Below are 27,896 nucleotides of genomic sequence, written 5' to 3' on the forward strand. Positions count from 1 at the left end.
TAAGAAATTGCTTCATCTGTTTGAGAGCCTCCGAAAAGGGTTGCACGTGCCAAGCAAAATATACTCATGTGCCAACTCTGGTGTGCCAGCCTATTATGGATAGTGCTATATTCCAATACTCAAACAGTATATGGAAGTAATTACATGGTTTTGTGTTGAATTTGATTTGAGACTTTAATTGTAATGCTGTTTGATAGATTATTAGTTACAATGTTAAATAAACTCAGCTTGCCATCTGTGTGTGTGCATGAAAATGAACTGCTTTAATGATACACTCTATAGAATGATGTGCTGTAAAATACTGTATTAAAAACAATCTTTACTAAATTAATGCTGTTTGCATTCTAACATGACAAGATCCTGTATTGATGTATTTTTTAGATATTTTACATTGAATTACAGATTTTATTCACCTCTTCATTTGAAGGGCACTTCTGCGTGCGCCTCCCTCTTGTTAAAACGAGTTATTTAATAGTGAAGGATGTAACACCTGTGATTACTTTTAGAAATGTGGTGTAATGTCTTGTATTTTTTAACTTACGAGATTGTTTGTGATGTTATCTGCCCAAATGTGGTGTGACCGTGGAAGTCGCACTAGGCATAAATCTGTGACTTAAGCTCTGATACATACAGAACCCACGTTTTCAGGCTCCAAAGGCTGCACTGCGAAGATTGACACTGGTACTGTTTCCTTTTGGAAATGTTTTCTAACATGCCAATAATGCCATTATTATTCTAGTGCAATAACCCAATCTGTATGTTTAAAGCTGTATCTGGTATAATTTTCATTTAAATTTTACTCGAGGTTTCCACTTTATATGGGGACCCAAGAAGAAATATTTGAGCAATGTAGAATACCCACACCTAATTTTTGCTTTTTGATTTCACACTAGATTTCTCCTTATGTTCTTGTGTTTCTGTATAGATAATCTTTGTGAATTGAATGGTCTAAAAGACTAATGATTGGGTCTGGTTTGTTTGCTGGATGTAAAAACTGTAATAAAGATCTGGTTTGTATAAGTAAATATTTTATAATGCAGACTCTCTGATGTCAGTAGTAGATTGAGGTTTGACTAACTCACTGTAATAGTGTGAGTGTAATGCTTATTGCCGATTACAGAACAGTACATAAGATTATCAATGTGATGTCCATTATAAGTAATGAACTTCCACATTTTTTTTCATTTCTGTACTGCAGGAAACACTACATTTGTTAGAATTTATGGCTATTTAACTGATATGCTATTTGTTGCTTCATTTTTTTCTGAAACCTTTGGGATATATTTTATTACATATAGCATGTTAAGGTCGGTTTTCCATTTTCTATAGAACTATTCTGTACATTCAAATTGCAATTAAATATTACACCTCACTATCTACCATATGTTATTTATTTTTTAGTTTTTAAATGCTTGCTTTTCTTGAATAGCGAACAAAGAATTAATTTTCACCTGATTAACAGTGCATTTTGGTAGAACATGTTACCTTAAACTGAATGGCCCAGCAGTGAAGAAAACATTGAAAATTGAATAAAATATCATGAGAGTTAAGGCTTTGCTTTATGTTAGCTTACAGTATTTCATTTTCTTTCATGTATAAAAAGCTAACCTGTGTGACTAAAGAACAAAATTGCTTTTGTTTCACTTCAGATACGATCCTTATCCTGGCTGGCTTTGCATTTGGAATAGACTTGAATCCTTATGAATTAGGTGCCTGATTGATGTAATTCAGGTCAAGGTTCCAGTTCTTCTGTCTGGTAATTCTTCTGTCTGTTCTAATCAAATTCTGCAATGCACACTGAGATTAACCTAAACCTGCAAGTTGTATATTCAGCTCTGTGCATTTTCCTATATTTACATATGTAATAACAGTATAGTAACTATGTGTAAACCTTTTTTGTCCTAATGTTCAAAGGAACAATCCATGGCATGGTGTACGAATATGTACCCACCCTGTTCAGTGCCCGTTAAAGGGCAGCAATGTTATTTTAGAAGCACTACTTTGGAAACTTGCCTGTTCGCCTGGCATGGTAGCTCCCACATTTTCACAGCTTACAGCTTCCTTGGTCTACCAGCAGGTGGTGGCGTTTTACAGTGCTACTTGTTCATATGCTTGCCATTACAATCAATTCTCGAATACTTATGGTGGCTTTTGCATTATGCTCCTTTTGAGACTTTCCAGTGTGATAAAAGCTTGTGAAAAGCCCGATTTCTGTATGTTTTGCTCTATTGTATTGGAATAAGTCCTTATCAGTCAAATATGCTGCGTCAAATATTTCCCTTTAGTGGAACGGAATGTAAATAACTAGTTATTACTAGACAAAGGAAGAAAAAGACCAAGATACAGCATGTACTGTGTAATTTCTAAAACTGACGTGACATGCAGTGTATTAACTTGTGCTAATAAGGGGTAACTTTTAATAAGATTTAATCCCCACTGAGCAATGTGAGTCGTTAAATGTCATTAAAAGAACTTAAATGTTCAGTGTAAGGCAACAGGGGCATGAAAGCTTAGGTAGGTTAGGTCCCCCTTTTCAGGCCACAGATGCCCCGTGGGAAATGGGGGGCAAGGGCCACCATTATTCTTAACCATCTGATCCTGGAGGTGGAGGTGATGTGGTCAGCATCACACTCCAGCTGGCCTATTACCCCCAGAAGGATTAACCCACGGTACTTGTTTGGAAAGCAGGCTGAGTGGACCTGGCAGCCATCTGAAAGGAATTAGAGCAAGCTACATTGCTTGCCCCTACCTGGGATTGAACCCGGGACCTTCCAGTCAGGAGCTAGACACCCTTGCCGTCTGAACTATCATGGCTCCGCATGAAAGCTTGGAAAACTTAAAATAACTTTTCCTTCACATTAACACTTCCTTTTAAAATTTATTTTCCTTCAAAATCTCAGTGTGTCTTACCTTTCCATTAATCTAAGTCTATAATTTTATAAGTGTAAAACTTTACAACAAAATAATTTTTATGCCCTCAGTCATTAATATGTTTAAACATATTCCTGCGTCAGGAAGGGACAAACATTAACTACATTCCAATACGTTTTCTTCATAACCACACAAAATTAAATTGGTATTTGTTAAAGCTGCATTTGGTAGATCAGGTTATCTGTACTGTGCATTGTTGTACATAAACCTTGCCAAACATAAATAACTGCTAAGTACAATGTAGTTCATACTTCCATGCTCCCCATTAAATGTGGTCTAAACGCTCCGTTATCATAACCCTCTGAGTGTTTCCATATTTGACTGGGCTTCCGATCAAAAATATAACCTCCAGTCATTATTTTGTCTTGTTTGGCATGAAACATGAGAATATGCCCTAAAAATACTTACTGTATTATACAAACTGTTAAGGTTAAGGAGAATTCTTGCACTAAATATCCTTGAAATTATATTTGCCATGTAAAAAAAAAACATGTAGGTGCTCAAAGACATATTGTTAATATAATGTGTTTTCCTAGGTGAAAAGGGCAAAAAAAATGAGGTCAGATCATTTAAAATCAATTACTGAAAAGCTTTAGCTCTAGGTTATTGTCTGTTCCTCTCTGGTAAGGGTGGTGTCTGTGTCCTCGTTTAGTTATTGTACAGTCACAGCTATCAACCAGTAAGAGGGTTTTTTTTTATGATTATTGGTTGGCTTCAGTTTGTTTTCAGATGAACATGTCAGTCTGATTTATTTGATTTGCAACATTTCAATCGGATTTTTTTTAGTCTTTTTTTTCTTTTTGTTTCCCCTGGGGGTAGTATTTGATTTAATTTCATACCACAATATCAATGTGGATGGCGAGGGGCCTGTTAATCACTAAATGGGCCTGTGTTGTGTCTGCCCTGACAGCAGCCTCATCTGTAAAATTTAAGCAGCTTGGTCCAGCTCCAGCTGTACTGCTGAAACAAGCAGCCGCTCAAGAAAGCTGCCCTCCGAGTGAAGCTACTTTCTGCTGCCTCTGTGCGTATTGCAATTAAACAGGTCACTGAGAGGAGCCAGAACACACTGGTACTTTGGGGCGTTGTTTAATATAAGAAGCTTTTACTCATATCAAGGTTCAGGATTATCAGACCATTGACTTGAGCCCTACTTCCATCAACGTGCAAGAAGTTTAGGAACTTGTATGTGCATTCCAGTTTAATTTTGAGATTTTGCTAAAGGAAATCTCATACCGCATTTACCATGTTGAACTAATTATAATGAAAATTCAATTCATTTACTTTGCTCATGCTATAAGAAACTGACGTTTTTTTTTTCCCTGATAAATAATATGACCACTTTTGAGGACAACACACCCTTGTAAGTTCAAAGTAGATCAGGAATAAAATAGACTGCTTTAAAAGATTGGCTCCCACAACACGTATAAAAGTTTCTCCTAACTCCCTAATGGAAAAAAACCCGATTATGTGAAGCATGGAAAGAATCATTCCTCACTTGAACTCCTCTGCTGAAGGCAGCATCCCTGTGTCTAGAATTTTAGATTTCCATCTGCTTCAAGTCACTGACAAAGCCAGGTCATGTCTTAAAATCAGTCAGTTGCTGCTTAATTGATTATTTAAGCTTTAAATTTTACCAGCAGCTGGCTGCGATTGATCATGATTTATGGCTGTCCAGCATTATCTATTCCACACAAAAGTTATTTTTAAGTTAAAGCTATTTTCCAAGGCTGCCAGACTGAGTGGGAAGTGTCTGTGCACTCTACTGTTGGATTTCTAATGGCCTGTCTGATCCTCTTTTCTTTTTCTTTTATGCTGCATTGATAGCATGTGCACTAGCACAGCTTCCCAATGATGAAACTCTTCAGTGCAGTGACCCTTTACCATTGTGAAACTTCTGTAATACCATAGGTGAAATTCAGGGTTTGTTTCTTTTTTCCTGAAAATTTATAGGACTGTAAGCTTCTTCTAAACCTTTGACTCGCATCAGGCAGACTCTCAGGACAGGTATTGGCATTTTTAAGGCTTCAGGTTCCTTTGTGCTCACAGAGAGGGGTGCGGAGGGACATGAGTGCTTCATTAAGTCCCATCTAATATCTTGGGGGAGTTTTCTTTATTATAAAGCAGCAGATACTGCCGCATATCATACTCAAGTTCATTTTTTAACTTCAATTTTCCCTGCTCTATAGAAATTTAAAAGTGTCAACATTAGGATTTTAGCAAAGCTTGCCCTCCAGTGCAATTTTGCCTGCTGTTTATTTGCAATCTTCACAGAAGAAAAATACCCATGTCCCAGGTGCAATCAGGGCAGCTGCAGGCAGGCCTTAGTGCTGCATACCACACTGCAAACATGATAGTTGCCTGCCTTAACACTGCTTTCAACATGGCTGATGAATTATACATAGAAGTAGCTCCAGAGAAAAAAGCAATAAGAAAGGATGGGGTCCCTCCAGAAAAGCTTTTATGTGTTGTTGGAATGTGTGGCGTAGCTGACATAAATCAAGGTTGGCTGGTATAAGTACACAACATTTTACATTTAAACTCTATGTATTGTATTTTTATCGGCAGAACCTTTGAATGTGTGAAAAGGGCAGTATTCATATGCTGAGATGATAAAATTAAATTTAATTTTTAATTTTTTTAGTTGGGTCTATTTTCTGTTTTACCTAGGAGATGAAGATGATGACGTGACTTTTTATTTTGCAGTTTTGTGTTTATGCTGCTTTGGAGTGATTCAAATGGTAAAGGTGCTTGCTTGAACCCTGCAGTCATGTAATCAGCCCTGGACTGTCCTTAGCTCTGTATGACCAGAATTCCCCAAGCATAGGCAAGCCTGTAGCACTGTCAGTAGAAACAAGCAATTGCTCCTGCAGTTAGCACAGAGCCTGTAAGACACTGTGAATCTTGTAGTGTGTAAAATAGAGAGTGGTTCTACATTGTGTGTTTTGAAGGAAAAAGAGAACAGCCATCATTTACTCCGTTATCAAGTCAAGCATTGTGAGAGCTACACACTGTGAGCATGTGAAAAAGACATTTGAAGTTTTGAATTTAAAATGTTTGCATTTTTATGAGTTATATTGTGCAAATATTGTTGTGTAAGTCTACTTATATATCTTGCGCACAGTTTTATACAGTTTATAGCTTAGAATACTGATTTCTGTAAAATGAAATTACAGAAATACTGATTTCTCTAACATGTCGTATCAGTGTATATTGTGCTATAAGATTTATTTTTAAAATGGCCTTTATCTGCTAAATGTTTTTGGAAACCCTGCATTTTCTGAGAGCAGGCACTGGCTGTTTTGGAAGCCTGTAATGTGGAGTGCAATTCTCTGAGAGTTCAGGTGAAGTTATCCCTGCAGTGCAGCAAAGCTGTCGGCCTGGGTTAACATTGTGCTTGTGTAGGGAAAAGGTCAGGGCTATGCTGTGCAATTAAAACCAGGCCCGAGGGCACTTTACACAAACGCCTATGAAACAGAAAATGAATCTGCCTACTGTGTTATATCCTCATCAACATGAGCTCCATGGATACTTTTTTGCTGTGATATAACTGATTAAACTTACCTTACATGATTGTGCCCATTTTTCTTATTGTACAATTGTGAAAAACCTGGCAGTAAACTCAGAATTGTATCTTTGACAATGGTCAACAAGTCCTGACTTGGTAAAACAGATTAGTGCTATTAAAGAAAGCCTAGGTTTCTGGATGCTAAACATACTGTACATGTGTGATTGTGATTCCAGAAGGTCTTCTATTTTTATTTTTATTTCACAGTGGGGTGAAGAAGGATTAATTGGGTCACGTGGCTTACATTGAGGGCTACGTCTCACTCTGCAAACGTGTAGGGCTGCTTTCGAAATGCCAATATGTATTAGCTGCTGACATGCATAAATTGAGAAAATGCTTTTTAGCTCTGTTCACTTGACTGCATTACTGCAGGGATCGCAGCTTTTCTTTTTGCAGCAGCTCTTGACTATCCTGGAAAAACGGATTCCCCCAGTGCTTTTTATCCGTGCTTCAAATCACTTGTGGATTATGGTAAATCTAGGAGGCATGGGGATTTGACATTAAAATGCAAAAGCGTAAAAATAGCATGCTGCTGGTGGAGGTTGCTGTCAGGATGTGAGCTTGTGCAGACAAAAGGGAGGAGAATTAAAGCTATTGGTGGATGCTTTATCTTAAGGTGTTTATGGATTAGATATGGAATTAAAGCCAATGTATAATACTGCTTCTTAAAGGGCAGGCATGCCATGGGTGCTAGAGAACTCAAAATCACAAAGTTCCATGTTCCCTTTCTTTATTGAAATGTGGGGGTTATTTTGTGACATTCCATAGAGCTCTTGAATGTGTGACTTGTGTATTTCTGACTGAATAGAATATTTATAAGAGGTACAGCGCCATCCCAAGATGCTTTCATGTATTATCAATAATGAAAACTTCACAAAACAAAAATGGACTTTTGTTGTATTGTACTTTGGCAGAAATTAAAAACGAGATGCTGTACAAAGACAAGTCACCTTTGTGTCGCCTTTCAGTTGAGTCCCTTTATCGCGGTTTTAGAAAGCAACAACAAAAGATTGAACCTGTGGGACATATGTAAAGGCTGCTATCCCTCTCTTCTCCTTTGCTTTGACATGGGAAATTAAAAAGCTCCAGCGGAGGTGATTCATAAATTCATAGTGCTGGAGGCATTTGACAACACGAGGATAGCAGACTGGCAGAAACAATTACACAAGTGCTCTCTCCACTTGCAGCTCTGCAGTAGTAAGATTAATTATAGTGTGTCCCAACAACAGAAAAAGTGACAGGCAATTTTTTTAAAAAAAGAAGTGAATGTTGTAAGCACAACGCATTTCCTTTCATCATTATAGCTGAATTTAATTGAAAAGATTTTTATCCAGTGAAGACGGACTTAGAAGTAACCAAATTCTGTTTCCATTTGAAAGATGAAGATATCTGAATGTTACCTTCAGGCCTGTGGGTTTCCTGCTCCGTTTCTTTCTTTAACTGGCGGGAGTTTGTTCTTCATGGGCTATGCAGGTCACATCACGCCAGCTTTGCTTCTGAACAGGCTGTTCTGTCTCCCTGTGTCCACAGTGCCCTTAAAGACAGCCGCTTTCCCCCGATGACGAGGGACGAGCTGCCGCGGCTATTCTGCTCAGTGTCTCTGCTCACCAACTTCGAAGACGTTGGTGATTACCTAGACTGGGAGGTAAGAGGAGACCAGAAGGCTACGAAGAAAGACCAGTAAACCAAGCTTCATAAGAGCACTGCATTTAATGGAGCAGTTCAATTCACCCGCCTTTTCTTGTTTTTGGTCAAGATAATTCGTGTTCCCTGTCTCTTTAAGTGTGCTGTCAGTACTTCTCTGATACGATTCACCTCTGTATGCCATCCTAGAAAATACAGCCAAAGGTAAAAGGGTTTCTTATACTTGATTGTGGGGAATAAGTTGGGGAATTTTATTGTGCTCATCCCTCCATGCTCAGTGCCGAGAACAGTGGACTTCAATACCCCCCTCTTCACCCTGCATCAGCTTTCTGAGCCGTTTTACTGGGATAATTTGAATGACAGACAGTGCTGCAATTAAAGCAGATACAGCAGCAGAGAATCAGACAGCACACTTTGTGCAATCAAAATAACAGGAAAATGCAAATGAGTTAGGCTGCTCCTTTAAACATAGGATAAAGTGGGGTCAAGCACAGGTTTTTTTGGGATTTGTGGTTATTATGATTAAATAAGAACAGAGCACACATTTTGATGTTATTAAGTCTCGTGACCAGAGGGTTCTGAATTCAAATCCTGTATGGGAAGCTACTGTTAAACATTTGAGCCAGTTTCTTCCCTCACATAATTTCACTAGTTGACCTTCTGCATAGATGGAACATTCTAAGTGACAATTTGTTCTCAGTTTACTTGCCTGGTTAAGTAAAGTATGATAAAATGAATGCAGCAGGGTGCAAGCACACACCTCAGGTCCTTATGGAGAATTAAAAATTACATGTGTCCCAATTTGGGATGGACAAAAATCAACATTACAGCTTTAAAAAAGTTGCTTTATTTTTAAGGTAGGAAAAATCATATAAAATTAATAATGTATAGCTGAGGAGAATAAACTCAGCACATATTAGTATATAATGCACTAAATATATAACTTTGAATAAGGGTGAATAATGTAGTGTACACCGTAGTTCATTAAGTATATAAACCTCAAAGGAAAATGAAGAGAAGTAACATTTTTACACTAAAAATGGGAGATTACAGTGAAAACTCTTAAGTGAAGTGAAGGATAATTGGTGGAATAAAGAGTAGGGGGGTGTCCGCCTGTTTACTATTACACATTCCTTCTATGATAGAATTGTCCTACTATGCTGATTTGTCACAGATCAAACTGAAAACTCAGAATCACCTAATGCCTTTTTTATTAACTTAAGCCACTCAACACAAAGAGCAGAGCTCTGTTACTCAGTGCTCCAAGATACATGGACATGTAGCTACTTATGACATCTCATTATTATCTGTTGTGGAAATCAAAGTCAAAACTGATACACAAAATCTATTGTAGTTTGCATTATTTTTTGACTAATGCTCCATTACGCTCCATAATGATGCAGCAGTGAGCAATTTGTGCTAGTCGTACACTCTAGGAATTGACCATAAATGTCCTTACAGTCAGTATCTCCAGTCTTTGGGGGGAAAAAAATCTTTAAACTCTTGGGTTATACACATAACGCATTCACATATGTCTGTACAGGCTGATAATATTTTTCTATTTGACCCCACCTTTTAAAATTGGTTGATTAGAATGAATAAAATATTTAAAATGTACTAATTTGTGTAGTCCAGCTCTTCCTCTCTAGTTGTTTTCATTCTCCAGGCACCGAGCAAATGTTTATTATCTAGTTTTAATGATTGTTTATTTTGCAAATATTGCAAAAGAAAAGGGCAGAGCAGTCAAATATTATTAATAGATTCAGTTAAAACTAATGATTCGACTTCAGCATTAATGATTCTTTTTGTTGTCGTTTGTTAGTGTCCCTCTAGTTGTCCATTTTAGAATCTGCTCATCATGGCCGTGTCCCAAATGCTGAATTAAGCCCTAAGCCATTCTTCCAAGTTGACACATCTGTGACATACTGCAACATCTGCAGAAACTTTTTTAAAAGAACTTTTTCATTCTCCACTCGCAGCTTGACTCGCAGGTTCTTCCTCTTCCCACAGCCAAAGAAGGCTCCACAGCCGAAACGTTGTTTTTTCTTTCTTCTCTTTTCAGCATGGAATAAACCTTTAAAAGACAAGGAAGGGAACACAGTGTTTCGGCTGTGGAGCCTTCTTTGGGTGTGGAGAGAGGAAGAAGGCTCCACAGCCGAAACGTTGTGTTTCCTTTCTTCTCTTTTCAGCATGGAATAAACCTTTAACTTGTTCCTTTGCAGCCTACGCATGCTGAGACAGCTGCCTACTTGAACTAACGTATAGTACTTCTATTATTACTAACTACAGTGCATCTCAACAACAGTGAGATATTGTTGTTAACCCTGTAGCAAAAAAGGTCTCAAACAATGATATGCATTTAAAACGTCTAACAATAGGTCACATTTATAAAATTGTTTTAATACTCTATTTGAGTTTTAGCACCAAGAGCACATGCAGGCAAGTTGATTTTACCATACTTTAGACTCAGAGCATGGAACTAGTATTTGGGACTTAATGCAGAAAGTATATTGCTACTTCATGCATGGGCTAATAACAGGTTTCTGCCAACAAAATTAGCATGGTTTGTTAAAAATGGTGGTCTTGTCAAGAAGCTAAATCCTTGACCTCGCATCAGAAACTGTACTCTGCATCACTAATTAAAGAAATGTTCTTCTATTAGAGTGGAATTATTCATAATTAAAAAATAATCGCAGGAGGTTAATCTGGAAAGTCATTCTTATTTTTTATCTGTGAAGCACCTTTCACAACAGATTGTCACAGATGGGGTTATAAAGTACAATCAGTCAGAAGGAAATGAGTATAAGTGGATGTAAAGTATTTAGTTATGATACAGTAATAGTGTGACAATCAGGCAAAGAGGAGAGAAATAAATGTCTGGGGGTTCAGGGGCCAGGGTTTGGCTGCAAATGTCCATAAAGTATGCTCTCTGAATTTCCTTCAAGGGGTGTCCTTACCAACCTTAATTTAACCAGTACCTTATAGTGAATCTATAATGTGTTTTGAAAAATCAAAAATCACACTAGCAGTTGACAGTTTAATCATTTGTTTTCCCTACTTTTGGAAGCTGAACCTGTTTGTACTCCACCTTAAGTGGAGGTAGGTAGGTAGGCTTTGTGAGGTAGGATGTGAAAAATTGCAGTTATTCTTAAGCTCCTCATGGCTGAAGGTTTCCATTATTCATGTGCCCACTGGAAGCAATTTGAGGTAGCAGTTCAGCTCAGGGGCTGAAAGTTACATCACTGATTCTTTGTAATTTAGATTCTATGAGGAGAGTTTATAGTTTTGTTAACTACTTAGTGTTCCCTTCAAGATTAGTCATGTTTTTAACAAAATGTACATTGATTTTAACAAAATGTACATTGCGTTTATGTTGTCTAAATGTATATTTTCAATTTTTGGCCAGCACCATGTAATGGTTGAATAAAGGGGGTTGGTGGTTAGGGCTCTAGGGTAACGAGTTCAGTTCTGGTTAGAGGTCCTTCTGTGTGATGTTTGTACGTTCCCCTTCAGTTTGTATGTTTTTTTTATTTTAATTGATTTCTACTCATATTCCAGAGACTAATAAGATGATTGAGCAAGTTGCCTATTTCATGAGCAGTAGCAGACGTAGCATTCTTTCCTGTGAATCCTCCCTTTTAAGTTGCTCTCCTACAGTGAGACCCCAAAACAATCAGGTCACGATAGATGAGAGTGAATCTTGGGATCTAAAAATGTGACTAAAATATATGCATTTTCTTTCTTCGTGCCTCTGCTGCACCTGGATAGAAAAAAATATAATTATTGAGCTTAATTAGCTAGAGTTAAATTTGTTTTGTTGTATCTTATAGCAATATTGTCTCTCTCAGCTCAACAGCACTAGATTTTTTCATTTAGCATTTGTTGAACACAATTTTTACTGTTATTACAGTGTTAACATCTGTTCACAGTGACACTCCTGTGAAACAAAATACATTTATGCTTCATATTCTGTCTAGAATGCCATTTCCAGATTTTTCCTTGCTTTGGCTCCATTCAGTGTTAAGTTTTTCCTTGCTTACATTCTTGATTGTAGTTACTCAGTCCTGAAGTGGGGACTGGTTTCAAAAGCTTATTATAATTAATAATGTGTGTGTGGGAAGGAAAGCGTTATGATAATGTTCTGACAGAACTTGTGTTCTTGTGCTTATAAATGCCACCTGCTGACATTTACACTAAATAGAGGCCATTATCCTGTTTGGCTAATGTTTGTTGGAGGTCTGTCTGAATCAAATGAATTCATTTATACAACCTTTTTATACACAGTCTTTGGATGCAAATATACTCTCTTGGGTATTATACACTGACTATGCACATGTGAAAACAGCAAAAATGTTTCTTTGAAAGTGATATGTAATAGAAAGTAATGAATGCTATAATTTTCAGTATAGGGATGAGGGTGGGTACATTTTTTATGCCAGCCTTTGTTGGCATTTGATTAGTTGATCATGGTTAAAAATGACTACATTTCTGCCATTTTTGTAAGCGTCTTTTGAAAGGAGCACAGAAGGAATCCTTAGAAACCAGCATCATTTAAAGTTCAAGTTCAGAAATTGTGTAAATTTACTGGAAAAACCTCACAGTCTCTTTAACTACACTACTAGGTAAATTGCAAAAGTTACCTTTTGTATGTGGCTCATTAATGCCACTGTGTTTCTCTCAAAAGACCCTGACAGTCTTTTCATTTATGATCCAGCTGTTGCTGGACGAATGTGTGATTAAATAAGAAGACAACAGTTTTTAATTGTACTATAATATGCATTGCACAGGGCTTATTTCTGGAATGTAGTTTCTAATACAAATATTTTATTTTACAGGCTTAACGTGTGAGTTTAATTTTGATTTAAAACGCTGCCCACTTCTTGCAGGTGGGTGTACATGGAATTAGGATAGAATTTTTCAATGAAAAAGGATCAAAGCGCACCGCCACCTACCTTCCAGAGGTTGCAAAGGAGCAAGGTCAGAGATTTTCCTTTTTTAACTTTTCAAAATTTCTCTCAATTACCCCTTAAGAATCATAACAATTGACTTGAAAACGTTGTGTGAAAGGAATAAGGCTGGGGGTGAGCAGATTGTAAAGCACATAGCTTAACGTTAACACCCCCCCCCCCATGTGAAGAATCTAGATAAGTATCAAGTTTTCTATATAGGAAAGGAGGTTACAGCAAGAATTTTCTTGCTAAAACCAGTTGATTTCTGAATATATGAGAGAAACCTGCTTGACCAGTGATCTGAACGGTTATTTGCATGTTATTCTTTACACTTTCAAAGAAAACTGCAATACCCCACTCTTTAATCTTTCTTGCTGTAAATGTAATATTTTGTATTAGAGAATCTAAAGCACATTTTGAGTTACAGCTCAGTATTACACTCTACATATTACAGCTTGTCATAGCTATTGTTTATACATGCAAGTCTGTTGCTGTGAAACATTCACCATTCTCTGACATTATAGATATTAATGATGAGAACTATCTGTTTCTTGACAATCACTGTACCACCAAGTGTATTATTTGCATTCAGAGTAGTCCACATCCTAGACTTCTATGTGATATACAGTGCCTTGCAAAAGTATTCAGACCCTTGAACAATTCTCTCATTTTACTGAATTACAAATTCTACATTGGAATTGTATTCTCTGTGATATTTGTATTCCAAAGCACTGAAACTCAAAATTAATGTGACATTGTTTTATGTTAGAAAATATAGAAAAAATAACTGAAATATGCTGTTTGCATAAGTATTCAATCCCCTCATTTTAATATATTGTAGAGCCACCTTTTGCAGCAATAACAGCTTTAAGTCTTTTGGGGTAAGTATGTACCAGCTTTGCACACTGTTCAGGAGTGATTTTGGCCCGTTCTTCCAGGCAGATTTGCTCCAGGTTGTTCAGGTTAGTTGGATGATGTTTGCGCACCACAATTTTCAAATAGTGCCACAGATTCTCAATTGGGTTGAGATCAGGGCTTTGACTGGGCCATTGCAGGACATTCAGCTTTTTGTTCTTGAGCCACTCCAGTGTTACTTTGGCCTTGTGTTTAGGATCATTGTCCTGCTGAAAGATGAACTTTCTCCCAAGCTTCAGTTTTTTAGCAGACTGAAACCGGTTCTCTTGCAGTATGTCCCTGTATTTTGCACCATCCATTCTTCCTTCTATTTTAACAAGATGCCCAGTCCCTCCAGATGAAAAGCAGCCCCACAGCATGATGCTACCACCACCATACTTTAACGTACTGTAGGCATGGTGTTTTTTTAGGTGTGGGCAGTGTTAGATTTGTGCCACACATATCGTTTTGAATTTTGGCTTAAAAGCTCTATCTTGGTCTCAGCTGACCACAAAATCTTTTCCCACATTGCAACTCGGTCACTATCATGCTTTTTGGCAAACTCCAGACATGCTTTCACATGGTTCTTTTTTAGTAATAGCTTCTATTTTGCCACCCTCCCATATAGGCCAGTGTTATGTTGAGCTCTTTATATGGCTGACTGGTGCACCTTTACTCCACTCTCAGCTACTGAACTCTCTGTGGCTTCTCTCACAAGTCTCCTTCTTGTTCACGCTGAGAGTTTTGAGGGATGACCTTTTCTAGGCAGTGTCTGGGTGGTTTGATGTAGTTTCCACTTTCTGATAATTGAACCAATAGTGCCCACTAGGGCATTCAAACACTTGGATATTGTTTTTTACCCCTTTCCTAATTTATACATTTGTTTTACTTTATCTCTAACTTCTTTTTAATGCTCTTTAGCATTTTCACAGCGGTCCTTCAGCTTCACCACCTGAATAATGATCCCTTAACCGTGGGGTTTTTATGCAGAAAATGTGGCAGTTATTTTAATGATTCACGAATAGAGGCCAATTGTAAGGCAATTGTGTCCTTGTTAGGGCAATTGTTTTTAACCTATGTAAACTTAGACCTTCCGCAACACAGGGATTGAATACTTATGCAAACAACATATTTCAGTGTTTTGTTTTTCTTAAGAATATTTTCTAGCATAAAACAGTCACATTAAAATAATTAATTTTGAGTTTCAGTGCTTAGAAATAAAAATATCACAGAGAACAAATTTTCACTGTAGGCTTTGTAATGCAGTAAAATGAGAGAATTGGTCAAGAGTCTGAATACTTTTGCAAGGCACTGTAAATCATAATAGTGAATTTACTATTTTTTATCTGAAATTTGTGAAGCCTGAAATAAGGACCAGTTTCACATAAATATTTCAGCAATGGACCCTATTTCAAATTCATGATGCTCTCAAAGGGGAGACTGTTGTGTACAGTGTATTCTTTTTTCATTTTGACACAGAGATATTTCTTTCAGTCTTCTTTTATTCCAGAGCAGAAAAGGGCACTTCTTTACCTTTAATTCACAACTCACCCAGACTTTGCCAGTTGAGGGAATGAAAATTAATATCCCCCATGTTATCAATTATCACTTTCTGTTCAAACCATTGAGACTTCTGCTCTAGGTTATACCTCGACTAGAAAGATGGTTATGTGCAAAAGCCACCAGTCCCTCATCTCTTTTTTTTTGTTAATCCTCATCCTCTTTTCCGTTTTATTTTAAAATATTAAGTTGCTTCTAAAGAAAAATGTTGTACTATTATATTTAGGTCTGGTCCTCCCTACCTCTTTTGCTCAGTCTCCTGACAAACCATGTTTCTGCAGTGCTAGTTTTTTACGGTCTTAAACCTTGTTTTATTGTTAATGCATTTAGAATTCAAATATGAAGTTCCTCCTGTTCTCTTCAATTGTAATCTTGTTTTTCTAAAAAAAAATTGTGCTATGATTGGCTGTCTTGATACCTTGTTCTTCCCGTGTTATTTTTGAATCACCTTATGATTGCCGGAACATAATGTACTTCTCGTTTGCACTGCAGTCAGTTGTAGATTGCCACAATTCACAATAATCCAAAAGCCAGTCTGCTCTTGCGAACATTCATCTTCTAGCCATTTCATCAATTGCTGTAATTCTGTGGTGCCTCTTTGCTGCTGTCTGTTGCTGGTAATTAACCTGAAATTGTAAATTTCTATTTGAATTCCAATTTCTCTTTAAGATTAAGATAAAGCTTCTTAAAGTTTTCTCTGGATATTGTTAAGCTACACTGTCACTGGGATTCCACTAGTAGTGGCCATCTGTTGGCCAAGTTCTGAGGGGATTGTGGGGGTTTGGGTATCTTTTGCCTCCCATGCAGCAGTGAACTCTACTATTTTTGCCTGTAACCTTGCAGCATTGTTAATGTGAGTTGCATCACTCCTCCTGCTGATGCTCTGGGAACTGCAGTAGGCACTGTGGGTTTGGCAGTGTGAAAATACCAGATGGCTTTAACAGTGTTTCAGAGATAAAGTGTAGTGTCTTCAGTCCTGCCATGCTGGTATGAAGGAAGAAACGCTTAAGTTGATTTTATTAACAATTATCACAAGTAAATGGGGAGGTTTTAAAATACTGTTGTTTCTGTTCTTTTTCCAATATAAGCTTCTTTTCTTGATATCCTGAATTTGTTACATAGAATCCTGTTGTGACTTGTGTCCCGTTCAGGGTGAACCCCACCTTGCACCTGTTGCTTGCCGGGATGGGTTCCGGATCCCCTGTGACCCTGTATTGGATAAAGCGATTAGAAAATGGATGGATAATCCTGTTGTGTCTGAGACAGTGAAATTGATGTGACATGAAGCTGGTGCACTGAGAAAGAGATTAAAACGTTCATCTGGAATTGTTAATTTCATTAAGGCCGGCACCGATGAACTATTTTCTTCAAATATTGTTCTGGTTCACAAATCTCTGAGTTCACGTTTCTTGTTTAAAGCAAGCTGTTTTGTCAGATGAAGTCTGGGTTAAGGAACGTGGTATATCTTTTTTAAACAGTTTTAAATATTCCCTGTCCAGAATCTGAATGAGACTGTTACTTCCACTAATGAGGAGAGTTTACATTGTTGTCAAGCTGGGAGAACACAGCCTCATCATTCAATGTTGCAGCACAACCTTTGCTGCCACAGCAGCTACAGGCCACAGCCAGTCCCATACACCACCACAGGCAGTATCATATCGTAAAGGTTCTGTGGTGTTTGGATTGAATGACATTTGTGCCTGTTAAAAGTCACTAATGGTAATGAATGTTTCTATTTTTTAGGTTGGGACCACATTCAGACCATAGATTCCTTACTAAGAAAGGGAGGATATAAAGCTCCCATTACTAACGACTTCAGGAAGACCATTAAATTGACCAGGTAAGGAAAGCTATCGATATTCAGAGTAGAGGAGTCAGAAGGCTACCGCTGTATTCCCAATTTTTAATTGATTTTGATTAAATGTCCATTAAAACAATTGGAATGCTGGTACAGCAGTACTGTGTGTACCAAAATGAATATGCATACATTTGATTCAGAACAAGTTTTATAAAATAGCTCTTGCCAAGACTACTGTCCTCATAAATTAAGAACACCGAAGTTCTCTAATTTAGTCATGATAATTATCCTAAGCAATTGAAAATTGAATTTTTTTTTTTTCATTTTTCACAATAAGTGTCTTTTCATGGTTACATTGTTAAAGCTGCATTTCTAAACACTGGGAGTTTTGTCATTTGAAAAACTAGAACCTCAATTGTTTTTTCTTGGTCAGTATTGATTTTATTCCAAACACTATTGAAACAAGCTGCGTGGAATTTTTATTTGTATGAAGACCACAAGCTATAGAAATTACTTTATTGAAGGTAGGTGTAAAGAGCACACCAAGTAGGTATTGACCAGAACTCCTGTATCGAGGTTGTGTTCCATATTCTGAGTATTAAGGGGTACTGTGGACCATTTTCAGTCGAATGGCCTGTTGTCCAACAGTGCCTTGTCACATTAACAACAAACTGAGGAGCTGCCTTGCTGGGTTTCTCAGGAAGAGAGGAAAGGCTTTTCAAAGATCTCAGTACTGGGGGAAAAAATATGAACATTACAACTGTCATGTTTTTAACTGTCCTGTAATCTTTTCAATTTATATCCACATGAATATTTTAAATTACGTATCACATTCTAACACCTTAAGATTTACTATTGGACAGTCTTTCAGAAGTCACAGGTGCTGTTGATTTCACCACTGAATCAGCCAGTCCAAATACTTAAGTAAGAAGCACAAATAGGGTACTCTGCTTAATCACACCTCAAGGAGCAAGTGAAATGCCAGCTGCAGCAGTGATTTTATGTCCAAAAAGTACATCATTCTTGCATATCACCTTAACCAACTGTAGTAATGTTATAGTAAGCATAACATTGTAGCCACTTAAATCTGAAATTTTGTACCCAAGAGGTTGGGCCTCCACCAGCTGGCTGGGAAGCCTAATCCAGACGCCCACACACTTTGTAAAAAAGTTTTTCCTGTTGTGTATCCAAAACAAATTCCAGTCAAGTTTCTAGTTCCGATCCTGTGGGTTGAACTCATAGTATTTAGATATACCTTAAGACATTGAATCAAATCACCTTTTAGTCTCTACAGTTCTAGACTGAAGGGACTTGGCCTCCTTCATCAGTCTGTATACAACAGTTCCATGATAAAAGGAATAATTATTGTTGCTGTTCTTTGAATGCTTTCTAAGGCTATAATATAATAATTAATAATAATAATTGCTTACACTTATATAGCGCTTTTTCTGGACACTCCACTCAAAGCGCTTTACAGGTAATGGGGACTCCCCTCCACCACCACCAATGTGCAGCATCCACCTGGATGATGCGACGGCAGCCATAGTGCGCTAGAACGCTCACCACACATCAGCTATCAGTGGGGAGGAGAGCAGAGTAATGAAGCCAATTCACAGAGGGGGATTGTTAGGAGGCCATGATTGATAACAGCCGATGGGGAAATTTGGCCAGGATGCCGGGGTTACACCCCTACTCTTTTCGAGAAACACCCTGGGATTTTTAATGACCACAGAGAGTCAGGACCTCGGTTTTACGTCTCATCCGAAGGACGGCGCCTGTTTACAGTATAGTGTCCCCGTCACTACACTGGGGCATTAGGACCCACATGAGCCGCAGGGTGAGCGCCCCCTGCTGGCCCCACTAACGCCTCTTCCAGCAGCAACCTTAGTTTTTCCCAGGAGGTCTCTCATCCAATATCTTTCTGTAGCATGGTGAGCAAAACTGAATACAGTATTCAAGATGAGGTCTTATTAGTACATTATACAGCTTAAAAATGATTTTCCTGGAGTTAAATTTAACTTGTTTTACTGTGTACCAAAGCATTCTGTTTGCTTTTTTATTGCTTTCACCCATTGTCCTAATGAGGACTAAAAGAATCTACATAAACACCTAGATCCCTTTCATGTCAAACTTGCCGCAGTTCAGAAGGACCCATGTGACATGTGGACTGCTTTGCACTACACAAGTATAATGTATTTGAAGTGTATAGTATGTATGGTTAAAAAAGTAGTCCTTCTTTATATGGTAATTAAAGTGCTAATGCATTGGCTTCAAGTTAATATAATAATCTTTGATCAACTAAAAGAAGCAACAGTAATCACAAACCTACAGTAATCAGCGAAAATAAACATGAATCTGTCCTCTATGTCCATCCTGCACTTTCTCCTATTGCGTGATTATCGCACTGCACTGTAATGAAATGGGCAATAAAATTGTCACAAAGCTGTAAAGCCATCTTCAGCCTGTCATACCCCACACTTCCAACACAAACAGGAGGTTTGTTAAAATATCAAAACAAGACCACATTGGGATAATGATGTAGTAGTGAGTCCATGGGAGGTGGCAGGGAGGGCTCATTCACTAGCCACATTCGTCTCACGATCCTAATCTGTTGCACTGCTGAAAGTTGAGGTTAACGACTTCAGTGAATTCGTGCACGTTCAATTCTCAGATTCTCAGATGTTGAGACCCTACTGTATAACCATCTTTCTTCTGTTGACTTGGTATCTCTCTGTTTCCAGTTCACTGTTTGTAAGGTCTGCCTCCTTCCTTTATAGTCTGCTTTTTCTACAACTATAACCCCTAATTTAGACTTCTGTTTTTTAGGTTTGAAGTTCTTCAAATATACCTGTTATGGTCACAATTTCCCCGTAGTTCTATCACATCAGTAGAAGCACCTTGCCTACTTGGTGCTTTTACAGACTAATTTAAGAAGCAATCATTAACCATTTCAGCCATATTAATCTCAGTTTGTATATTCCCCATCACAATATCCCAATTTATGTGTAGAAAATTGAAATCTCTTAGCAATCTAATGCCAACTTTGCTACATACCTTCCTGATTTCATCATTCAGTAAGCTATTTGTATCCATATCTGCATTAGTCTATAGCTGTACCTGTTGGTAAGCCCTTTTATGCCCATATACAGTAGATTACAAAGAGCTTGTACCCTCTAACTCATGTTCTGTTGCTTGTAGGTTAGATCTTAGTTGTTTGATATACAGTGTATAGCCCCACACCACCACCATCTGTCCTGTCTGTTTCCCAAAAAGTGTGTACCCATTGAGTTCTTTCTCCCTCCTCATCCTCACTTAACCATGTTTAACTTCCTCCTATAATGTTGTAGTTCCCAGTCACTGCCATAGTCTTAGGCTCTTGAATGTAATTTTTATGCTTCTAGCATTAAAGTGTAAGCATTTAAGAATGGGTGTTTTGTTCTGAATTTGTTCTTGGACTAGACCGGGGCTTTTTTGATCCCTTCAGAGCTGGCCTGTTTTAAGCTCCCTTCCCGCCTCAGTTCCCTAGTTTAAATGCTCCTCAGCTATTCTACACCTACACTTTCCCAGTACATCAGTGCTCCTCTGGTTCAAGTACAATCTTTCCTTCTGTGCAGGTCCCATCTGTTCCTAAAGGATCCCTTCTCTGCACCAGTCTTTCAGCCATGTTAAACTTCATATTTGCTCTTGCTTTCCTGGGCTTGCATTTGCCACCGGTAGACTTCCTGAGAAGCCCACTGCAGACAACATGCTCATTACAAATCTGTCGCATAGATTCTGAGCTGTATGCTGTAGCCAATACTGCACATCCAGTGTACTGGAAACATAAAATGATTTGAGCATTTATTTAATAAACTCAAAGGTGGAAGTAGAACATTCCTCAAGTCCACAATCTAGTCACTTTAATTAATACTATGGTGGTTAATCACTAATCAAATGATCTATGAGCCCTACCTGTCAGACAGCTGATTCAGTGAACTGCCTGGCAGCATTGTTGATTAGTCTGATCAATAATGCTCTTTCCTGTGGCTAATGCACCCACACACCGTGGAATGCAATTTATAGAGCCTTATTTTCTGCGATCCCTTAAATTATCTTGGTCTTAGATGAAGTTTGCTCCTGTTATACTGTCACATAGATTTTATGTTTGGCGTTGTTCCAAACTTCTTACTAAAGTAAAGATGGGTACTATTTTATGATATCCATTGGAGTGAAGCTCTATAAAAATCTATGATGAGCAGAAAATTAAAATACTTCTAATCGTAAGGCACTTTACCCACCAAGTAAGATGGCATTATGGGCAAAAGGGGCTTTTTAAGTTTTCAGAAGTATTAGATTTCAGTCAGTTTAAGTATTTAAAACATAATCTTAATGACTCACCTCATGAATATACCTATAAATACACTTTGTACCGGAACAGCCTATTCTTTTTTGTGCCTTTGGACGTGTGTGCCTTTTCATTTTCAAGGAGGCCTTGAAAAGGTAGTGTTGTGTAAATTTGAAAATTAGCTGCCACCAAAGAAGGCAATGTACAGAAGAACTGCGATATCAGCTCCCAGATTCCCTTGACCAATTTTTACTCAAATGTGCTAGAGCTCACATACCTTGATAAGTCCTGCTTATTGGTGCAAAGTGCCATCTCTACTGCAGAGTTCAGAGTACATTTTTAGATAGTGAAATAAATGCTATAAAGGCAAAAATAAACTCAGTACATCCATGATGGGTTTATATTCATTTAATATTAGTAAAGCTAGCCTTTTGTGTTTAAAGAAAAAATGCATTGAAATAACTATCCTTCATTTTTAGAAATTAAGTACATCTCTATATAATACATAATTTTCTGTCTTAATAAGGTGAATTGTTTTATAGTATGACACTTTTACAGTGTATTTAGCTGTACGTTTATAGTCACATGTTTGGAAATAGTCTTTTAATGTGAAATTCAGATTTTAAAATGTAGCAAAACATTGATTTTGGTATAATCTAATTATATCCAAAGCTTTAAAACATTAAAACATAATTATAAACCATAAATATGACTAATGAAAGTAATTCACTTTGAAGTCGGTGTTACTTTCAGTCATGATGAAACAGTAAACCAAAAGGAAGTGGTATCAATGCTTATTAACTCCTAATTTCTTACCCAGAAAATGTGTCACTTTGCATATTAGGGCACAAACACCAATCAAAACCTATTTTCAAGTGAAATATGTAGAAAATGTATATATGTATATTCAGTTGTATGCAAATGTTATCTGACTCTTCTAACCATTCAGGGTGTTGTGCTTATACTCAACAACCATGGGCTCCTCTAAGCAGCTGACTGAGGATCAGAAAATAAAGATAATTGTCTTTTATAAAGCAGGACAAGGCTATAAAAAGATATCAAAATGCTTCCTGCTTGCTATTTCCACTGTCCAAAATGTGATTAAGAAATGGAAATTAAAGGGAACTGTTAGACAAGTCAATACAAGAACTAGAAGACCAAGAAAAATCTCCAATAGAACTGCTCATACACTGGTCAGGAATGCAAAGCAAAACCCCTATTTCACTGCAAGGGACCTGCAGAAAGGTTTAGCTGGCACGGGAGTAGTGGTGCACCAGTCCACTGTGCAGCATTGCTTGCACAAACATGATCTGCATGGAAGAATTCTCAGAAGTAAACCTTACCTGCGATCTAATCACAAAAGTAATTGTCTGAAGTACTGTATGCAACACAACACTTAGATAAGCCAGAGGAACGAAGTGCTGTGGTCTGATTAAATAAAATTTGAACTATTTGGCTACAATCACCAAAGGTACGTTTGGAGACAAAAAGGAGATCTCAAACATGCAGTGCATGCAAGGCGACCTAAGAATATTTCTGAACTAGAAACGTTCTGCAAGGAAGAGTGAGAAAAAAAATCAAAAGACTGTTAAATGGCTACAAGAAACGTTTGGAGGCTGTGATATCTGCCATAGATAAGATAAGATCACTTTATTAGCCATATACAATTTCTTGCATTAGGAATTTGTTTTTTTCGCATACCCCAACTTGCTCTCCATGAGACACACAGGCACACAGACGGAGAGAGAAGCTTGGGGTCAGAGCGCAGGGTCGAGAGGGGGAGTTACTAAGTACTGACTGATAGGGTGCCCAAACTTTTGCACATGCCATGTTTACTTGATTGATTGATTTTTTTCAATCTGTTAAATTCTGCAAATAAGTAGTAACTGTGCATTAAAATTTGCAGAAATATGTCAAATTGAAGTTTGTTCACTGCAGAGGTTGTGTTTACTTCTTTTCACTTAGGAAATCAACAAAACTTAATTTGGCCAGGGGTGCCCAAACGTTTGCATACAACTGTATAACTGAGGAGCAATAAAAATGCTTCAAATGCAAAATGCTTATTTGTTGCATTTTTAATGTAGGTGAGTACGTTAGTTTCTTTCCAGTTAACTTGTGTGATAAATCATCAACACGTTAAGGATCCAGATCAAATTTGAGGACTTGTTAGGAGGTTTGCAAACTTGTACTAATAGATAAGATACATACATTCATTACCATATAGCCAGTGTTAGGCCAACTCAGGTTTTATTATATGAAAATACTTTATTATATGAAAATACTTGTCTTTTCCAATTAATAAAAGTAATAAAGATAAGCTTACCTTGAAATCTTTTATTTTGCAAATGTTCCCCATAATAAAATTACTTACTTTGACTTTATAAGGTTTGTAAACTTTGCCTGACAGTTTACTACTTTAGTTTGCTGTCAGTCATGCTGTTGCTGCAGACAAGCTAAAAGCTGCTTAATTCATTTTCTGATTTTTAAAATTAAGTTTAACATTTTAATTTTGAAAAAGTCTGAGTTAATATAGATGTAATATAAATTCAGTCCCTCTATTAGTCTCAGACAGATGAATATTGTTAACTGCCTTTGCTCTTACAGATAACAATCTTGAATTTGTGTTTCTGTGTATGTTAGGGTCAGTATTCATGCTTATGCTCTCATGTAGGTTTTAATGATTTAGTATACGTTTTTAATGATTAAAACTTAAAACAAGAATATCTGCAGCCAACTTTGAAACATATTTATATGGATATAAAAAGTTATCTCCGTTATTGGGGTCAGAAAAAGGAAGAGAGCTTGCCAGGAAAAAGTATGAGTTGATACATCTTGCATTTCAGTTTGTAAATGCTCTAAAAATTGGTTTATTTTTCAACATTACAGTTGTACCAGGTAAACTGCAAATACAGAGGCATAAGCATCATGTGAAACAAGAGACAATGTTCTCTGGATGATTAACTCAAACTTTCACAAATAGACCCACCTATTATTACATTGCTGTGTGCTGTACTGCATTTCAGATATCACAGCAGTGCAACTGGCTCTGTATTTTTGTATAATCTGCCTGAAAGTACCATGTTTTAACTGCTATAAGTAGTGTTCTGCAGTAGCATGTTACTTTCAATCACAGCCTTGCAGCTCACAGTGGTTGTCCCTTAAGGTTTGTAAAGTCAAACAATACATTTAAATGTTTATTACAATCATCAAATAAATTAATAGAATTCCTATTCTGTTATGTGTTTTTGAATGTTATCTGTGTGTGTGCATTTTGAAGTATATATTATATGTATGGCAGATTTAAGTTGGACCCTAATGTCCATAACAGAATAAGAAAGTACAGTGAGCTATATTTCTTCCTTATTTATACAGCAGATTTGTAGTGGAGGGCAACATGGTGGCACAGTGGTTAGCATTGCTGCCTCACAGCGATGGGGCCCTGGGTTCAATTCTGGACCTGGCATGCTATCTGCATAGTTTTTATGTTCTTCTCATGTTGTCGTGGATTTCCTCCTGGTGCTCTGGTTTCCTCCCATAGTCCAAAGATATATTGGCAGGTGAACTGGCTTCTGGGAAAATTTACCCCTGGTATGACTGTGTGTATGTTTGCGTTTGTGTGCCCTGCAGTGAACTGGCTTCCCGTCAAGTATGTACCCCACTTTGTGCCCATTGCGTGCTGAGATAGGCCTCCCTATCCTCCATGACCCGGGCTTTTTTATCAAAAGAAATTTATTCAGATCCTTGCAAAATTATTCACGCCCCGCCACTAATATCCCATTTTGTTGAATTAAAAAAAGCATACACTATTTTTAAAGAGAATATTTTTTATTGAAACTTGAATGTTCAAACTGTGCATTTAAAGCACTTGCAAAAATCCAACAGTGATTACATGCTACTAGCCTGTGACTTTTCACCCCCTCTTCAACTCATCCACCATGTTGAATATACAAAATAGATTTTATCCTTTTCAGGTTAAAACATTTGTGAATTTGTTGTGGTTAAACATTTCATTTAATGCTGATTATATTTGACTTATTTATAAATGCTGAAAATAATATATATAGGTGTATGGGATATATATAATATATAGGTGTATAGGAACACAGAAATACAATTACACTTGATAGAAATGTGAAGTACTACAAAGAGGATCGCAGGCTAATTCTACTCCATCTTGCACTGTAATTTGTTTCCACTCAAAAGAAAATTGTGACAAACTTGTGGTGCCATTTATGTAGGCGTTGTAGTAAATAAGGGACTAAGACTTTCCATGGTAAAAAAATGAATTAGCCCTGCAGTTAAAAAAGATGGAGGGCTCGGAAAACATTACAAGTCCTTGAGAGTGTCCCGATGTTCTGTAATAAAACCAAATTATTTTTGAGATTGCAGGACTCGTTACATAAATGGGTGTGATTGTGTTCTAGTGCCTTTGATTACTGCAAGATTTACATGATGAGCAGGTGTGGGGTTGGCTGCTTACAAATAAGAATATTTGCCAAGTTGAAGACATTGTTAGGAAAGATGCATTAAATTTGCTGTTTGACTCTGCATTTCCCTGATTAAAGTACAAAATGTTGTCCTTAAGCATTAAGGCTACCAAACACAGAAATTCACATATCTAGGTTAAATTTTCTCTGATGCTTTCTGCACAGTAGCATGCTGAATGGATGCGGTTCTTGCAGTGCTTTTTAAAAAAGAGCAGGTGCGTGGATCCTGTGACACTTCATCCACCTCAGACCCCTGACCTGGTACTTTATGATTTCCATCTCTTCAGTCTCTTATAAAAACAGCTGTCCAGCGACAATTTACTATCAATAGCCAAGTATATCAGGCAGTCCATGTTTTCCTCTTGGAGCTTGCCATCATTTCTGCTATAGTGGATTTGATGTGCTGGCGTAAAAGGGGTCACATGCATAATGGGTCTGGAAATGCGTATTAAAGTGAAGTTAGTTAAGGCCTTTAATTGCTTATACTTACATTTGCCCTTGAATAAGCGCAGTATAGTGGGACCACTTGTTAGCCTTATATATTGAACTGCCTTCACAAATACACAATTAGTAGACAACAAAATGGAAACACCAATGAAATAATGTGTTGGGCCACCACATCAGCCAATAGAGTCTAGTATCTGACGTCACATAGTCTTCCGGCATCTGGAATTCTGTAGAAGGGATGTTGCACCATTCTATCACGAGAAAGTTAACTCATGCCTGGTTGTCGGAGGTTAAAAATTGTGTCTTGCTATCTACATATATGGATAACATAAGTGTCATCCTGGAATACACCTTTCTTATTAGGAAAGTAATGCTGTAACATGGGGAGAAGATGATCACTTGGTGGTTCCATTTTCCATCTAAGGGAGTGGTTGAACCCAAACGATACCAAGAAAATGTGGCCCACAACGTTATGTAATACATGAAACTTTCCATTATTGCAACCCAGCACTCAGGGTTGTGGAGTTCTTTTTTTATTTTTCTCCACTGCTCAGTAGTCCATTGCCTGTATATTGCACCACTGAACTCGGAAATGCTTTGCCCAGTACGATGAGAGGTTTGTGCACTGCAGCCAGGTCATAGTATCCCACTCCCTAAGTTTCCCAGCCAGCCATTTTTGATAAAACTGTCTAGCCAGGTTAAAAATGTGATTGTCTTGCACTTCGACTTAGTGCACACATGTCACATGAGCTTCTGCCCACTGTTCCCCTTTACTAATGTCTTTCTGAGAGTTTCGTGCTGATATCACCTAAGACACTGCTGCTTGTGAAACATCAGCATGTGGAGCTGTCTTGGATACTGAAGCTCCCGCAAAACACACATCAACCATCACCTTTCATTCAGAGTCACCGAGGCTTCCTCTTAGAGACGTGCTAGTCAGAATTATAGACACCCAGGCATGTGCAGCATTTTTATACATGACACTAAGCTGGCTGGGATGTTATTAGTTTCATTAACGCATAAGCCACACTTGTGTGGAAGCCCTTGCCTTCTACTGACTCGGTGCCCCTCTTTTACCCAAGTTCCCATTTGTTTACATTTCCTGTATGTGCCTAATGTTCAGAGTTATTTTACTTGACCTTTTTAGAAGAAAGGTTTTACAAAATATATTTGGGCATGTCTGGCTTACATGCCACGTAACATTTTATGCTAGGATGTTCTAAGAAATGTTTACGTTTGAAAAACCAGATAACATTGGCCAAGTTATTCTGTTTTCATACACGAACACTTTGAGTAA

The 27,896-nt window shown here is 37.6% G+C and overlaps 1 protein-coding gene across 5 annotated transcripts in view; it reads left to right on the top strand.

Moving 5' to 3' along the window:
- ammecr1 (AMMECR nuclear protein 1) overlaps positions 1–27,896 on the top strand; it is a 91,156-nt gene that overhangs the window by 55,700 nt on the left and 7,560 nt on the right. For 3 of the 5 annotated variants that reach the window (XM_088648977.1, XM_088648978.1, XM_088648980.1), the window contains 3 exons: positions 8,027–8,141; positions 13,027–13,117; positions 17,287–17,383. In XM_088648977.1, coding sequence (XP_088505103.1) covers positions 8,027–8,141; positions 13,027–13,117; positions 17,287–17,383 — 303 coding nt within the window. Of the gene's footprint in view, positions 1–8,026; positions 8,142–13,026; positions 13,118–13,930; positions 13,971–17,286; positions 17,384–27,896 lie in introns of all 5 variants that reach the window. The other 2 variants (XM_088648979.1, XM_088648981.1) reach the window with 2 other exon arrangements.

This window comes from Lepisosteus platostomus, chromosome 10, assembly GCF_059453375.1.
Source record: "Lepisosteus platostomus isolate fLepPlt1 chromosome 10, fLepPlt1.hap1, whole genome shotgun sequence".
NCBI classification, from domain to species: domain Eukaryota; kingdom Metazoa; phylum Chordata; class Actinopteri; order Semionotiformes; family Lepisosteidae; genus Lepisosteus; species Lepisosteus platostomus.